The following is an 18,165-nucleotide window of genomic DNA, read 5'->3' as shown; positions in this document are numbered from 1 at the left end:
GTGGTTGCCCTAACCCTAATTTTATAAATCTTACCTGGTGAGGTACTTTTGTGCAGTGCTATATGGAAATGAAAGCCCTAGCCCTAGTGGTTTATTTTATGTCATAAACAAGACGTATTCATTATTTTTTTTTCAAAATTATCTTTAACATTTTATTCAATTTTTTTTTGAAATTAAATATGAAAGAAAAAGGCGAAGATATAAATTAAGGGTAATTTAGGAAAAGATAAATAATTTTTTATAAAATTTTGTGAAATAATTAAATTTTTTAGTATGCGAGATTCGGTTAACCACAACAGATAAAAAAAAAACTGAGGGAGTAACCTTTATTTTCCTTTAAAGTTTGAGTGTCAAGTGATTTACTTGCTAGTTAAAATTTCCCAACCTTTCATTTGAAGTTTTAAAGTAATAGTTACGTTATATATATATATATATATATATCGAAGAAAAACTTGTCCATGATTTAAATGCAATGAAGTCATCAAAAGCATGGGCAACCAAATTACACAACAAAATGATTGATAAAAATGGAAGCATAATAGTTTATTTGAGTCTAAAAAATAAAACAATGACTTCAAATAAATAACCCTTATATACATACATACATATTTATAAAAGGTAAGAGCACATATTGTTGAGTTTATAGTTATTCTCAATTTTATCTCTTCATAGACATTTAGGCTTTGTTTGGTTAAAAATGGAGGGGAGGGTTCACTAGAGAAGTATAGAGGGGTAATTTATTTATTTTTGTTTGATAAGGAGGAGTGAGGAAGGGTGAGGAGAGGTGTAATGCATATTTTACTAATTTGTCTTTTTATATAAAATTGATCATAATAATTTATATATATAGGATTATTTTGTACTAACTTTGTTAATATTAATATTACCTAGGATTATTTTATACCAATTTTGTTAATATTAATATTAATACTAGCAATAATATTATTTATATAACATTAACATTAATAATAATATTAAACTAATACTATACTCACTCATTTTATATATATATTTTTATATTATTATATATAAAATTTTTTTATTAATATTAAATTCACACATTACAAAGAATGAGAAAAAAAAAAATAATGAGAGATGAAGTTAGGTTTTTAAAAAAATATGACAATTTCTCTAATTAATAAAGAACAATTTTATCTTTTCATAGACATTTAAAAATTAAAATTTTGTTAAATATTTTCATTTCTCTAAAAACCCTGATTTAAAAGGGTCAAATGTGAGAGATTTGGAGGGGTGAAGCACTCATCCAAACTCCTCCTTCTCTATCTTATTCCATCAAACAACTATCACTGTTATCTACTTTTTGCTGCTCATCCAAAATCCCCCAACCAAAGAGGTAAGGATATTTCCATGCTTAACAAATTCCTTGAATGCATATGTAAAAAAATAAAATAAAAATAAAAATAAAATTTCATTATCTAGTTGGCTTCCATTTATTTTAAAAAAACAGGTGTATGCAATTTCTTCTGCAGCACAATCAATAACCATAAGTTGATTTTCCTTATTTAAGAAAAAAAAAACCTTACAAAACCGTTAAAACATTATAATTAACCATTGTCCATTGACAACATTAATTAATTTCTACTTTTCATTTCCACTGAAAATTAATCTACAAAATTTATGAAAATATTAATTTAAAAAAATAAATGGAAAGAAAAAAGAAATAATACTTTGTTAATTTTATAATTGTTTACTTGATTTTTTTTTTATCAAATGTACATCATTATATTAACAATAATATTATTAATTCTCATATTGGCTACTAAAAATATAATTGAAAATTTAATATGTCTAAACGATGACTTATTCATATATATATATATATATTAGTATAAAGATATATAAATAATTTTTTATTTTTGCATGAAAACACAAGCAAACCCCTCAAATAAATTTTTTTGATAGCTTTTTTTATCTTATCATTGTTTGCTTTTCTTACTTTTATTTTTTAATAAATGAGTGATTTATTTTTTTTTTAAAACCCTCAAATAAAATTGCAAACTTCTAATAATAATAATAATAATAATAATAATAATAATAATAATAATAACCACACAAATAAACATATATGCAATGTTATATTGTTATTCAATGAAAATCAGCAGACTAGCGCTTCCCCCACCGACTTTCTCACCACCACCACGCAAAACAACATGCAATAACATCAACTAAAAACTGCCAAACACCTCCACCTCCCTCACTTTTCCATCTCCCTCAACTTCTCCATTAATGGTTAAACCTCTCTCTCTCCTCCTCCTCCTCCTCCTCCTCCTCCTCACCATCAACACCACCACTTCATCATCATCATCATCATCATCTTCATTAGAGAAACTCAAAAGAATGAAAAAGAAAAAGCGAACACACTTCACAGTGTACTGGCATGACATAGTGAGCGGCCCCAACCCATCCGGTGCCATGGTGGCTCAAGCTCCATCCACCAACACCTCCACCACCTCCTTCGGCCTCGTTCGCATCATTGACAACCCTCTCACCAAAGGCCCAACCATGTCCTCCGACCTCCTCGGCCATGCTCAGGGCCTCTACGCTTTCACTTCTTTGGAGTCTGTTGGCCTTTTCATGGCCATGAACTTTGTCTTCACTTCCGGCAAGTATAATGGTAGCACTGTCACCATTCTTGGCCGGGATGAGATCTTCACTGACGTCCGAGAGTTGCCGGTCATCGGCGGCAGTGTTCTTTTCCGGTGGGCTCAGGGGTATGCTCAGGCCAGGACTAGCGTAGTCAATATGACTACTCATGATGCTGTTGTTAAGTATGATGTGCATGTAATGCATTACTAATTAATTACTTCATCTTTATCAATTTCTTTTTTATTTATAGGCATATATATTTCTCTGCTAGAATCTCAAACCAAATCCTTATTATGCTAATTAAAACTTTATTTTTTATTGAATAAAAGAAAATAAAATTTATCCTCCATATTGTTCGGAGTCATACATCAAGGAACATATATTCTTCATGGAAGTGAAGGGGCCGGCTTCCTTCATTTACAATACGAATTATTTCCCTCTTAATATTATTTTTGCATATTGTTCTAATGCCACTCATTAATTAATGAATACCAAAAGACCAGTGCAATCCATATATATACAAACACACACACACACACACACAGATATATATATATATATATATATATAGAGAGAGAGAGAGAGAGAGAGAGAGAGAGAGAGATTTATTGGTTTGCAGTCCTGTTTACAGCCATACTGTAAAAAAAAAGCAGAGATTTATGAGTATAAATAAGCAGCTTAGGGACCAGTAATTGGTCCTGGTGAAGGAGGAGGTGGTGGGGGGCTGTAAGGTCTAAGCGTTTCCTCCAAAGAACGCCTGTATGCATAAATCTGGGATCCACCTACGAGCAGAAACCAATGCTTGTTTTTATGCTTTTGCTTACAAAATTAAATTTATCAACAAAAGATTGGCATGCATATGTGATACGTCTCTTGATGTTGATTGAACAGAGAGTGTATTACCTTGAGTACCTGTATATGCTGTTGATAAGAACACTGTGATGACTATGATGAACACCAAGATCTTACTTGCAGATGCCATTTCTTGTCTTGCTTCAAGGTTTGGAACATTTGCTATATTATAAATACTCTGTTCTCTAACTAACTGAGCATTCATGAGCACTTGAGAGGAAATTTCCCTTGTTCAGAGTCATCTTGGATTGAGTCTACATGTTTCATTAAACAATTAATTTGACAGACCTTTGTTTCCACACTCTGTAGCTGGGGGAAATTTCTAACATTGTTTATAGTCATCTTCCTTTTGGCACACGTCTTAGTGGATTTTAACAATCTTGTTTACTAATTTACATTGACATCTTCCTCTTATTTCAAGATTGCTATTTTTCTGCATTATATACAGTAGTCTTTGAAATAATTATCTCATTTAATTAATTTGGCAAAACTTTGTTTTCACACTTTGTAGGTGGTGGGAAGTTTCTAACATTGGTTGTATAGTCATCTTTCATTATGAACACGTCCCAATGGAGTTTGATCAGTCTTGTTTACTAATTTACATTCTCAGCTTCTTCTTGTTGCAGATTGCCTTTTTTCTGCAATTATACAGATTAGTCTTTCAAATAATCTCATTGAATCGTGTCTTTAAAGTCAAAAAGAATTCTTAATTGTATGTGATTGTATTATTGTCTTTGAATCTAAGGACAATGTTGAATCCCCATCGGCACAAGGTGAGGGCTCACATCTGGCTTGACAAGTTCGCCTTCTTGCCTAAGATAATTATCTCCTCATGGTCACATAGAACACTATGGCTTGTTGATTAAAAATAAAAAAAATAAAAAAAACCAAGCAGTTACAAGGTGGTGTCTGGCTTTTTTTTTTTACAAAGGCGATAAGCACCGTTCATAAAAGAGTGTCAAGGGATAAGTATGGTAGTACACAAGTTATGGTAGCTTAATGACCCCTAGAGATTTTACTAACTTGGTTATACGTCACATGGGGCGATTAGAGTCTTATTATTTTCACACCCAGAAGATTTTACAGGAACTAAATTGATTGAATTAACAAATGCTCTCTGTTATGCAACGCTGGAGAGGAAGGAAATTATATTCTCTCATAGGGGACTCAAAAATAGTGAATGAACAATACCAACTAAATGTAAAAATTACTAAACGTTGAATTTCAAGTTCTTTATTTTATTTATATTTTTTTATAAAATAACCACTACCAACTAAATGAGTTTCGCTGAGCTACGGGAGCAAGAGGTCCAGCAGCCAGCCAGTGAAAAGAGTAGGCAGTGTTAAAAGTACCTAGCTAACCTTGGGATGTAGTATTTATTTATTTTAGTTTGGGCTTAATCCTGCAGTGGTTTGTATCCGCAAGTATAGTCTCGTTATATATATATATATATTCTTAATAGGATCATGTTTTATTTTTTTAGCAAATTCTTAGTTTTTTAGATCAATTGTGTAGTTGTCACTCAAGACGACCTTGTTGGCCCAAGGTGTTACATCCACCACAGTAGTAGAGATAGGGTGTGGCAAGAACTTTGTACAATTATTATTATTTTTTTAGGAATAAGATATTTATCATAGAGTCATTTCATTTACCCCTATACCCATGAGCTGAATGGGACTATTAAATAAATGATGTATACTTCAAGCACACATTTTGTTAAGTAGCAAATAAAATAGGGTAAACTACCCAAATAGTCCCTAAACTATGGGGTTGTTCCTATTTTAGTCATTGAAGTTGAAAAAATTTAATTTTCATCCCTAAACTATGTATTTCCTTCCAATCAAGTCCTTCTGGTGAACTTCGGTAACAGCAAGCTGATGTGGCTTGCCACATCATTGGCAACTTTCCACGTCAGCTTACTTGCCAATTCCCTTATCCCACATGGCTTCATTTCTTTTACCTCAACAGTGAAAATTTTAACTTTCCTAAACTTCTCATTTTCCCTTTCATTCATCCAGGAAGAAAGGACTTGATGAGCATGGCGCTGGGAAATAGATTTAGCAATCACTGGAGTGGTGTCATGAAGGAGAATAATATTAAGGTAGACACCCTTTCCCGAAGCCCATCCTCATCTCTTTCCCTGTCCTAGAATTTGGTGTTTGATTTTTGGTGTTGATTTCTGTCAAATTGCTTTGAAAACCTGAAGAACAAGGTGATTTCAATGTTGATTTTTGTCTCATGAAATTAAATTTGGAGATGACCATTACCTTCCTTTTTTTTTTTTGTTGTCCCAAGCCACGCCAGCTTGCCGTTAACGCCGTTCGCCAGAAAGACTTGATTGGAAGGAAATACATAGTTTATGGATGTAATTGAAATTTTTTGAACTTTAGTGACTAAAACAATAATAACCCCATAGTTTAGAAACTATCTAGGTAGTTTATCTAATAAAATAATCATTCCCACAAGGTCTATGTTTTTTATTACCAATAAGTTGAAATTAAAGGTTCTTTAAACAAACAAGTCAATATCGAGAAAAGAAATTAAAGCAAAGAAGCTACATTTAGCGAGAACCAAAGGTAATTGAGGGTAATGTCTATTCAGATTCAAGTTGTTCTAGGATCAAGGTTCACCACAAGGAAGGCTAGAAAATTATGTTCCTAGCCATCTTCTCTTATTATGTTTTAATCACTTTTGAAGATGAATCATCCTAAAGTACTTATTAATTCCTTTCGGGATGTAATAGGGTATCTAATTAGGCTAACTCCTACTTCCAATTTGTAATTAAACCTAATTACTATACCCCTTGAGTTTTGTGACAATTCAATGAACCTTCAAAAATTCTAATTTAAGATCTTAGGTTTGGCTATAGGGTTTTCAACATCAAAGTTCATCTTTTAGTCTTTTCCCTGATATCTAGGATCATATAAATGAGAGGTCTACACATTTCACAAGTATTGAACTCTTAAAACAAAATCAAAAGCAATTAACCATTAACAAAAGGGGATAATTCAAAACATAAACATCTATCACAACCTTGTGCTAATCTTGATCTTAAAATAAGAGTTTTACACTCACATATCTGATATACAAATTAACCATTGATATTAATCCAAACTCTGGAAAAACAAATACAAAGATAAATTGAAATGATTTAAATGTAATGAAGTCACGGTATGGCCAACTAAGTAACATGACAAGAGACAAATAAAAATGGAAACATTAATATTGACTTTCTTTTTAAAAAAAGGTATATATTCAAACTTGAACACATGGAAAAAAATGATAAAGGTTTATATATCGTGTGATTATTTCATTTGATGTTTTGTTCTAAGTGTTTGTAAGGTGTTCGATCAGAGGTAGTTGGTTGATCTTTTAGGTTTGGGTGTTTATATTGATTACTTGTTCGTAGTTTTAAAGCAAAGAATTTATTATTTTTGAAAAGGAAAAGAAGTTATTATAAGGCCAACTAACATCATAAAATATTAATAAAAATGGAAGTATAATAACTTTGAAGGAACTTTCCTAATACATCAGTGTAGCCCGTGGCCTAGAATATCTATACTTTTCTAATATATATATTTTAATTGATTTGATAAAGCATAAGTTTTTTTTTGTTATATTCAAAAATAATTTATTCTTCAAAAAATGGTTCATTTGAGTCTATAAGATGAAACTCATCTTGTATGTATATAAAAAAAACCATTTCATATATCCCATGGGAAGCATGATAATAATGAATATAGTCATTCATATTGATAATTTTTTTTTCAATATGAATGACTATAAGTTCATAATTTATATTATAATTATATGAGAACGTCAAATGCATTTAGTGTTCCCACCATTATAATTATATATATATATTATATAATGGTGAGAGCACTAAATAAAAACTAAATATATTTTATAAATTATGAAGCCATAGCCTCCATCAATTTTAAAAATATGATGGAGGCTATATTCATCATTATTATTATTATCACTATATAAGTTCATATAAACAGGATAATAATGAATATAGTCATTTCATTTGGTAACTAAGTTTTTTTTAAATAAGTTTTTTACTTTCATTTTTAGCTAAGTTTTTTTATTTATATATATGTGGGTGTGTGTTTTGACATGTAACTCAAGTCATCAATGTTTTTTTCGCAAGTGAGTGGTACTTTATTTTCTTTGAAGAGTAAACTCAAGTGATCAATGCTTTTTTTGTTTTTTAAATGAGTGGTGCAATATTTTCTTTGAAGAGTAAACTAGACTCCATCATGAACTCTTTCACGGACCCACATTATCAATTCTAAACTTCCAAGCATACACGACTTGGCTTTTATTTATTTATTATTTATATTTTTAATGATTTTCAAGGACAGGCATGGGAAATAAAAAAAATACTTTTTTTCTTTTCTTTTCCACAGACTTGTATTGTTGGCACTTGGCATCCATGTCTTTGAAAAGAGAACCATAACAGTGACAGGTGTATCTGATTTCTTCTACAGCTTAATCAATGACAACTGTTGATTTTTTTAATTAAACCAAAATACTTTTTATTTTACAAAATTAAATGAAAAACAGATAAAAGTAAAGCAATAGCTAATATTTTATAAAGTTTTATAGTTAATTTTTGATAAAATTAAAATATACAAACAAATATTATTTTTATAAAGGTATATGAGTAATATCTTATTTTTGCATGAAAATGCCACCATAACTCTCATATAAAATCGCAACAACGTCATCGTAATAATTATAATAACTAGTAACGATAGTAAAAAATTTAAAAATAAAAACATTAATAATAAAATCATGGAAACTCTAAAATCTATTTAATAAAATCTATCTAATATTTACTAGTAATAATGTAATTTTTTAGTAGGGCACAATGAATTTAGAATAGATATTTGCTAAATGCTCTCCACCCCCAATCTTGCAAGAAAAAAAACCCGCACCGCCCCTACTTAAAAAGTGTTGGATAAATCAAAGTAAACTGTGGGAGGAAATTGTAGGGTAAAGTAAAATTTGTCATCTCTATTTGTTTGGTATTTTCGGGTTGAAAATTATGGGCAAAAATTACATGAGGAAACTGCGTGGGGGTGAGACTTGTCATCTTTATTTGATATTACATAGAGTAGTGGTTGTGAAAATTTTTGTATAGACCTTCTAAATAATATATAATTTGTATGCATCTTTAAAAATTTCAAATTTATAAATATATTTCTACTTACTGGTTAAAAGTCGAATTCTATTTTTAAAAATACTATTTTACTATTTTTTTTTAATCTCGATAACCTGAGTTGGAATACAAGGAGAAACTAGTGATACTATGATGGTATTATTATTATTATTATTATTATTATTATTATTAAATTTTTTTAATGATTCTTTATCACAAAGATATATAACATAACCAAATAGTATTTTTTTTCCAATGTTAATATGCACTTCACAAGGTGTACATATGCAAAATTTCTATATTATTTAAAGTTAAAAAATTATAAATTCAAAAAAATTATGATAATAATGTATATGTGTTGTAATTGGTTTAAATTTTCTAAAATTACTTTGAAATTTGAATACGAGAGTTTCATTCTTTAATTTCTTGTTTGATGAGGAGTGTGTCTTTTTAAGTGAAAAATCTACTAATGGCATGAATTAGATAAAGGTCACAACATTTGCAAGTAAAATGGGGAAAGAAACCAATTATGAGTCTTCATTTTTGGGGATTTATTTATAATTTTTTTAAATGATTAGACTAATTGATTAAACGTCAATTGACAGTGCCCTGCAACTCACTCAAGAGTCTATTAAACTCAAATATAGATATGGGAAGTGTAATCCCATAAACAACCAAACTTATATATTCAAACCAAATTTTACTTGATTAATTAATTTATCTGTCAATATATAAAAAAATAATTTTACTTAATTTGAAAACCATTAAAAAATTCTATTTTAATTAATTAATATATGAATCAGCGAAATCGATTGAGACTCGTTTAAAAAAATAAAAGAAATACTAAAACTTCTAACATATGAAGCTTTTTTTTTTTCATTTAACTTTAGACCTCACACAACATTTAATGAACATGTGTCATCACAAGAATGGAAAATCCATTCATTTTTTTACCTTATTTTCTTTGAAGAGTAGGCTACACTCCATTGTAAACGGTCTCAAAGGTCAATTCTTAGCATACATAATTGATTATTCTGCTTTTTATTGATTTATTTATTATTTATGTTTTAAATGATTTCTTGCAAGGAAAAGCATGAAAAATAAAAGAATACCTTTTCTTTCTTTTTCATGGATCTGTAGTGTTGGCTTCCATATCTTTGGAAAAGCACTGACAGAGATGTATGCAACTTCTTCCACAGGGCCACGACCGAATCAATAGCCAACTATTTACTTATTTTATTTTTATTAGAAATACTTATAAAAATATTTAAAAATAGACTATTTATTAATAACATTAACCTATAATTTTCATTTTGATTTGTTAAAAATTAACTTACAAAATTTTATTAAAAATATGAATTAATTTTTACTTTTAATTTTTTTACTAAAATAAATGAAAACAACATACTAAAGTAAAAAATAGTTTATTTTTTATAAAATTTTTATAATTAATTTTTTATTATATATATTTATATATAATTTTTATAGAAGTTTATACTTATTTTTCTACTCTTGTATGAAAATTTATTAAAAAAAAAAAATAAACTATTGCCATGAGTGGTACTGGGGTTAACTCCCATACTCAAAATTGAGAGTACCGGTTTGATTTTTTTCAAAAAAACCGATTTAAGGATTTTGGGTATGTATATAGACTGATTTGTTCATAATAATAATAATAATAATAATTATTATTATTATTACATGAATGCCATTCATTGAAAAATCACCACCCCCTCCCCCACCAACCCATCCACTGAGCACCACCACGCAAACAACATGGAATAACATCAATCATGTCCCACAGCTCTTGAGGCTTCCCACACCAACAGAAACTTCCAAAACCTCCTCCTTCCCCTACTTTTACATCTTCCTCCACCAACCCCAACACCACCTTCTTCAAATATAAACTCCCTTCCTTCACCTTCATTAATGTCCTTGCTCACATACACACATACATCCACACAAAGCTAAGCCATCCTCAACTTCTCCATTAATGGCTAAACCTCTCCCACTCCTCCTCCTCTTCCTCCTCTTCCTCACCATCACCACCACCACCTCATCATCATCATCATCATCATCATCATCTTCATCAGAGAAACTGAAAAAAATGAAAAAGAAAAAGATAACACACTTTACAGTGTACTGGCATGACATAGTGAGCGGCCCCAACCCATCCGGTGCCGATGTAGCCCGAGCTCCGATCACCAACACCTCCACCACCTTATTCGGCCTCGTCCGCATCATCGACAACCCTCTCACCAAAGGCCCAACCATGTCCTCCGACCTCGTCGGCCGTGCTCAGGGCTTTTATGCTTCCACTTCTTTGGAGTATGTTGCGTTCATGATGGCCATGAACTTTGCTTTCACTTCTGGTAAGTATAATGGCAGCACTGTCACCATTCTTGGCCGGAATGAGGCCTCAGCTGACGTCCGTGAGATGCCAGTCATCGGTGGCAGTGGCCTTTTCCGGTGGGCTCAGGGTTATGCTCAGGCCAGGACTAGCATGGCTAATTTGACTACTAATGATGTTGTTGTCAAGTATGATGTGCATGTAATGCATTATTAATTTACTTCATTTTAATAATTTCATCTTAATTTGTGGCTTTTTTTTAATTTATTTAATTATCATGTATTTTTTTATTTGAGTACTTTTGTGTTTGGCTCATTGATTATGTCTTTGGGCCATATATATCAAATAATGTCTTTAGGGTTCTTTATTGTAAATAATGATCTTTATTGTAAATATTTTATGAATAAAAGAGCTCGAATATTTATCAAAACAACTAGATAATTTACTTTTTCTTTTTTTTCTATTATTTTTTTTCTTCTATTTTATATACAAAATATACAAATGAGTGGGGAGTATTTATAGGGCTACAAAAGTTGAATTAACGGTCAGGATCGATTTGATCTGACGGTCCAAAATACCATGGTAGTTTGAATAGTAACAGTACTGACGGCTGCTATAGTGTTGCGGTTACTATAGTAACATCTAGAAGTTGCTACAGTAATGCTGCCTGGTACAATGATATTGCTACAATAGCATCATTTATAATATTCATAACACTCCACTTGGATGCCTACACCCAAAGGATATGTCTCGTTAAAATCTTACTAAGAAAAACTCACTTGGATTTTTAACCTAACTAAGGAAAAAGAGTACACTATCCTTGGTATATTTTAGGGTTACTGCCTCATTAAAAACCTTGCATCGGAAAACCTATTGGGACAAAATCCTTAGAGAAGGGAAAAAGAGTACAGTCTCCCCCTCAAATAAATAACCTTTAACTTATATCAGAAGTACTTACATCCTTAAGTCTTCTCATCCCGATTTTGTGTATAAGTCTTTGGTGAATACACTTAGGAAGTGATTTAGTGAATAGATTAGCTTGATTCTCATTGGATTGAATCTTTTGAACTTCTATAACGTATTCTTTTTGGAGATCATGAATGTAGAAAAATTTTGGTGACATATGCTTCCTGTCACCTTTAATATAACCTCATTGTATTTGAGAAATACAAGCACTGCTGTCTTCATAAATTACTGTAGCATTTGTTGTTACTGATGGTAATTTGCATGATGACTGTATATGCCTAATCATAGATCGTAACCATTGGCATTCACGACTTGCTTCATATAGAGCTAGAATTTCAGCATGATTTAATGAAGTAGCTGCAGGAGTTTGTTTTGTTGAACGCCATGAGATAGCTGTACCATTGTAAGAAAATATGTATCCAGTCTGAGATCGCCCTTTGTGAGTATCATACAAATTCCCAGCATTAGCAAAGTCTGTGAGGTTGGATGAAGATTCTTGTGGATAGAATAACCCAAGATCTGTAGTTCATCGTAAATAACGTAGCACATATTTTACTCCTTTCCAGTATCTTCGTGTCGGTGCAGAGTTGTATCTTGCTAGAAGATTTACTGCAAAAGCTATATCTGGTCTTATATTATTTGCAAGATACATTAATGCACCAATTGCACTTAGATATGGAGTTTCTGGACCAAGAATGATTTCTCCTTCTTCAGGTGGACGAAATGGATCTTTCTAAACATCAAGAGTCCGGATAACCATTGGTGTACTCAGTGGATAAGCCTTCTCTATATTGAATCCCTTCAGCACCTTTTCTATATACATTGATTGATGCACAAATATTCCCGAGGATAATTGCTTGATTTGCATACCTAGATAGAATTTGGTCTTTCCCAAATCTTTCATTTCAAATTCTTTACTCAGATATGATGCTGCAATTGTAATTTCAGAAGGAGTGCCTACAAGATTTAAATCATCCGCATATACTGCTATCACAACAAAACCGTTAGTATAACTTTTAATAAACACACATGGGCATATACTATCATTTTGGTACCCTTCTTTTATAAGATATTCACTAAGACGGTTATACCACATCCGTCCAAATTGTTTTAATCCATAGAGAGATCTTTGTAATTTAATAGAATATAAATGTTGTTGATTTGTAATGTCTGTTATCTTATATCCTTTAGAGATTTTCATATATATGTCATTTTCAAGTAATCCATATAGATATGATGTGACAACATCCATCATCTGCATATCTAATTTATTACTTGCTGCCATAGCAATTAAAAATTGAAAAGTAATTCCATCAATTACAGGTGAATATGTTTCTTCATAATCAATACTAGGTATTTGAGAGGAACCTTGAGCAAAAAGTCATGCTTTGTGCCTTACAATTTCATTATTTTCATTTCTTTTTCTCATGAACACCCATTTATAACCGACTAGTTTTATCCCTTCTGGTATTGGCACTATCGGCCCAAACACCTCTCATTTTGATAGGAAATTTAGCTCAGCCTAGATAGGTTCTTTCTATTTTGGCCAATCATTTCTTTGTCGACATTCATTAATAGATTGTGGCTCTGGATCATCATCTGTATTTATTTCTATATTTGTAGCCACATTGTAGATGAATATATCATTTATTTCGGTCTCATGCCGATTCATTCTTTGACCTTTATCTACATAGGAAATTGAATTTTCAATATTTTCAAAAATATCATTCCCTATTAATTCTTCATTAATTTGTTCTGAGGGTTTCATAATTTCCTCTCCTTTTTTACATGGGAGATCCCTCTCTTTATTTTTCTGCTTCCACTTTCTAGGGTTTGAATCTTTGGTGCCAATTGGTCTTCCACGTTTTTTGTCTTGGTTTATTTTGTACATGATTTTCTTTCAATGGATTCTTAGGAATCTCAATTCTTACAGGAGCATTAGCAGCCGGTATATATGATTTGGTTATCATTTTAGTATCAGTAAATGCTTCATGTATTTCATTTGCAATATTTTACAATTTAATGATCCTTTGAACTTCAAGTTCACATTCATTGGTGCGAGGATCATATGTATATAATCATGATGCATTCCAATTAATTTCTTTTAGCTCATTTTGAGTAATCATTTCTCCCCATAATGAAGGGAAGACAAATTCATCAAAATGACAATATGCAAATCTTGCAGTAAATACATCCTCTGTTAATGGTTCTAAATATCGTATAATTTAAGGGAATCATAACCAATATATACCATGTTTGTGTTGTGGACCCATTTTTGTACGATTTGGTGGTGGTATTAGCACATATATATACTGCACAACCAAATATTCTTATATATGAAATATCAGGCTCTTTACCCATAATAAGTTGGTGTGGTGAATATGAATTACATGCAGTGGGTCGGATTCGTATTAAAGCTGTAGCATGCAAAATAGCATGACCCCACGCACTTGTAGGCAGTTTCGTCGTTAATAACATTAGACGGGCAATAATCTGGAGTTTTTTAATTAATGACTCTACCAACCCATTTTTGGTATGTACATGAGCTACTGGATGCTCAACATGTATTCCAATTGCCATACAATAATCATAAAATGATTTTGATGAAAATTCACCAACATTATCAAGACATATTGTCTTTATGGGATAATATGGAAATTGTGCTCTAAGCCTGATAATTTGTGCCAATAACCATACAAATGCTACATTCCTTGTAAACAAAAGTGAAACATGTGACCATCTAGTTGATGCATCGATTAAAACCATAAAATACATAAATGGCCCACGTGATGAATATATTGGTCCACATATGTCTCTTTGTATTCTTTCTAATAATTTAGGAGATTCACCAGTCACCTTAGTTATAGAAGGTCTGGTTATTAGCTTTCCCATTGAGCATACTGAACATGCATATTCATTATGTGTTAGGATTTTATAATCCTTCAGTGGGTGTTCATGAGAACTAGTAATAATCCGGTGCAACATAATAACACCCGGATGTCCAAGTCTTTCATGCCATATTTTAAATATCTCTGTTCATTAACCTTCCGGGTTAATACTATATGTGATTCCATCACTTTAATACGTGTAAAATATAATCCTGAGAATATACAAGGAAAGCTTTCAAATACATTTTTTGGCATGAAATAACTTGTGTAATATAAAGATATTCTTTTCCTTCCTTATAAACCGTCTCTAAATGATATCCATTGAGATGTATATCTTTAAAGCTTAGAAGGTTCCTCCTAGACTTAGGGGAATAGAGAGCATTTTTTATATGCAAGGATGTCCCATTTGGCAACATCAATGCTGCTTCTTCAGAAAATTCAATCATGTCTGATGACCCTGCTATTGTGATTATACATGCTTTTCTCATTAATAAGGATATAAAATATAGTTTTCTTGTCAAAATAGTATGTGTTATCCTGCAATCAAAAATGCATTCATCATTAGCTATATTCTAACAAAACAGAAGAAAAACATAATTTTATAAAACATAAAGTGTAATACCCTGAACCTGTGGATACCTGCTGGAAAATATATTCAGGGTATTACTACTGTTGCAGTAAGTTTTTTCTACAGAATAATCTTGTTGAGAAACCCCAAGTGGAAAAAACCAGGAATTAAGTGTGAAAGTTTGTAAAAGATTTTGGGTTAAAGAGTAATAGAAAAAGGATTGATATAAAATATTTCTGGAAACCAAGGACTGAAAGGTAAGATGGAAGGGATCTTTTTGAAATGTTGTTTTATAATCGAGGGACCATTGGACAGTATGAAAGGACCTTTTGAGAATACTATTTCATAATTCAGGGACCATTGGTGAGTTTTCGGGGGACTGTTTTGTAATAAATTATATTTTGAGGGACTAAAATTGAATTTTGACTGAAAATTTAATTGAGAGAAAAATTTAGAGTTTGAGAGTTGTTCATCCTCTTCTCCATCATCCTGTTACAGTAACCCGAGAGAAAAAAATATATATATTGAAGAAATGGGAAGAAATTGGAGGTTTTAAGGAGAGGAACTTGGAGATCGTCAGAGAGAGCTCGCCGGAGGGATGACTTGGCTTGGTAAGAACCTTTCTTTGTATTTGTTTTTGGCATGTGTATGTATGCATGTAGCGCTACTGTAGCGCCGAGATTAGGGTTTGGTTTGGTTAATTAAATTGATAATGATGATGATTAAGGTGTTAATGATGATAGTTGGAATTGAATTGTTTGAGTTGAATTGATTTGGTTGAGTTGGGCTTGATCAAATCAAGTTGAGATGGTTTGGGTTTGGTTCAGTTGATTTGGGTTAAGTGTTTTGGGCTGAATCAAGTTGGTTCAACATATTTTGTATAAGAATTGAGTTGGTTCAAGGTTGGTTTAGTGAAATTGAGCTGGTTCAGTGGAATTGAGATTGGTTCAGTAGTGTTTACCCTAAATTGAGTTGGTTTAAATGCAATTGGAGACCTGTTTAGCTATGCAAGGTCGGGTTTTAACTGATTGGAGTGAGTGAGCCCAATAGAGAGTCAAGTATTGTTTATTGTATTTTTTTTTGGGTTTAATTGTGGTATTTATTTTTATTATGTCATCTTGTTAGGGGTTGTTTAGTCTTAGGAGGGAGTTCCAGGTTTAGCAAGGAACCCAAGGACACCAGGTGAGTTGGTAGTGTCTATTATTTTAAATAATTGATTAATTATTATTATTTTGAAATAATTGTTTAATGGTTTGTATTTTGGAAATAAATGTTTAAGTATTTCATTTTATCATGTTTAATCGCGTATAATGTCGAAATATAAGTATATTTATTTGCCATTGATGTTCATGACAATCGTATTGATACATCAGGTTTGTATAATTATACATATTTATAAATAGTGAAAAGTATATGTGATTTAATTATTCGATTCATGAATTCATTTTTGGATGGTTACATATGCTTTGATTTGAAATGATTTGTGAAATCATGTGCGCGTATTAAAATGTTTTACCGACAATATTTGTGGAATTGGTTTTCATTCCTGGTATAGGAATGGTATCTTGGGCTTTTCTGGTATTAAGCATGTATTGTACTGTGAATGTTTGTCCTGGATAAGGACCATGTGATATAATTTATATAGTTTGTATTATTGCTGCATTTACATGATGGCTTGGATGGTGACGATAGGCTAAGGCCCGACTACTGCAGTAGTAGGTTCCCACGGGCCAGTCTTTAGAGGTGGCGTGGTGGACCTGAGTGTTGATTTGTCCAGATTAGGTGGGAGCGTAGAGCCCTGATTGGATTATACATTGGGATCCCAGAGTCACCACATGGGACCGATGGGCCAACGTCAAGGGTGCGAAGACCTTGACGGCTCCCAGCCTAGTCGCGACGGCGGCTAAGTCGGGGAGAGTTTTCAAGCTGTGGATTTGAGAATGGTTTTATATTATCAGTTATTTTGACATTGATTTATGATGAATTTATGTTTCAAGAGTTCTTTAAAGATGTATTTTGCTAAAATTCTGGTATTTGGTAAAGTTGGAAAATTATTTGAGAAGTTGTTATTTATATACTTTATATACACTGTATTTAAGTATTTAAAATTATTAAGCCACTATCGACCAACTGAATGTGCTGTAGCTGCAGGAGCAGGACCCTAAATTGCCTGATCGAGTTTAGAGCTAGTTAGGGTTGAGTCCAGGACTATAGTGGGTCCCTTTTTCTTTCTTGTTATTGGTGTCGTGATCTTGTAGCGGTTGTACCCGCAAATTAGAGTGATTATATTTATTGTATTTATGTATTTGAACCTATAGTCGGTGTAAAATTGTAAATTGTGATTTGTAAGTCTGATTTGGTTTTTTGAAGGGCGTCAGTTTCCAGTTAAAAAGAAATTTTTAACTGATGGGTGCCACATTTACCTCGGTAGAAGGGGTGGGTGTGACATAAAGGCATATTACAAATTAGTCTATAAAGAAATCTGACATATCTAAATATGTATTTTCAGTTATATTTAAATTATTTGTAGAATTATTCTCAATTGGATCAACCATGGGTTATTAGCAAAATTTGTCTCAATATTTTTACCTTTCTTATTTTTGAGTGATTCTTAGTAAAGATGGACAAAATGTTTAGGGGTCCTGCAAATTCTGGACCAATGATTTTCCAGGACACAATGATAATAGGTATCCTTCTTTGTCTTTGACCCCATCTTATGGCTTTGTTGCTTTTGTTGATGTACATCAATTTTGCTATCACATGGTCC

The 18,165-nt window shown here is 31.7% G+C and overlaps 2 protein-coding genes across 2 annotated transcripts; both read left to right on the top strand.

The window, feature by feature from the left end:
* Positions 1 to 2,312: 2,312 nt before the first annotated feature.
* On the top strand, positions 2,313 to 2,920 carry LOC120256378 (dirigent protein 19-like). Its single transcript, XM_039264075.1, has one exon. It carries the CDS (start codon positions 2,359 to 2,361, stop codon positions 2,815 to 2,817), a length of 459 nt encoding a protein of 152 aa, XP_039120009.1. The 5' UTR covers positions 2,313 to 2,358; the 3' UTR covers positions 2,818 to 2,920.
* A 7,498-nt stretch (positions 2,921 to 10,418) lies between these two features.
* Positions 10,419 to 11,231, top strand: LOC120256375 (dirigent protein 20-like). Its single transcript, XM_039264074.1, has one exon. The coding sequence runs from the start codon at positions 10,620 to 10,622 to the stop codon at positions 11,190 to 11,192; it is 573 nt and encodes a 190-aa protein (XP_039120008.1). The 5' UTR covers positions 10,419 to 10,619; the 3' UTR covers positions 11,193 to 11,231.
* Positions 11,232 to 18,165: the final 6,934 nt, after the last annotated feature.

Source organism: Dioscorea cayenensis, unplaced genomic scaffold, assembly GCF_009730915.1.
Source record: "Dioscorea cayenensis subsp. rotundata cultivar TDr96_F1 unplaced genomic scaffold, TDr96_F1_v2_PseudoChromosome.rev07_lg8_w22 25.fasta BLBR01001412.1, whole genome shotgun sequence".
Lineage (NCBI taxonomy): Eukaryota > Viridiplantae > Streptophyta > Magnoliopsida > Dioscoreales > Dioscoreaceae > Dioscorea > Dioscorea cayenensis.
The sequence above is the reverse complement of the archived record's forward strand: the minus strand, read 5'-3'. Positions and strand labels throughout refer to the sequence as shown.

Excerpts from the sequence above, each read along its gene's own strand:
- LOC120256378 (XM_039264075.1), top strand. The coding sequence starts at position 2,359 with ATGAAAAAGAAAAAGCGAACACACTTCACAGTGTACTGGCATGACATA.
- LOC120256375 (XM_039264074.1), top strand. The coding sequence starts at position 10,620 with ATGGCTAAACCTCTCCCACTCCTCCTCCTCTTCCTCCTCTTCCTCACC.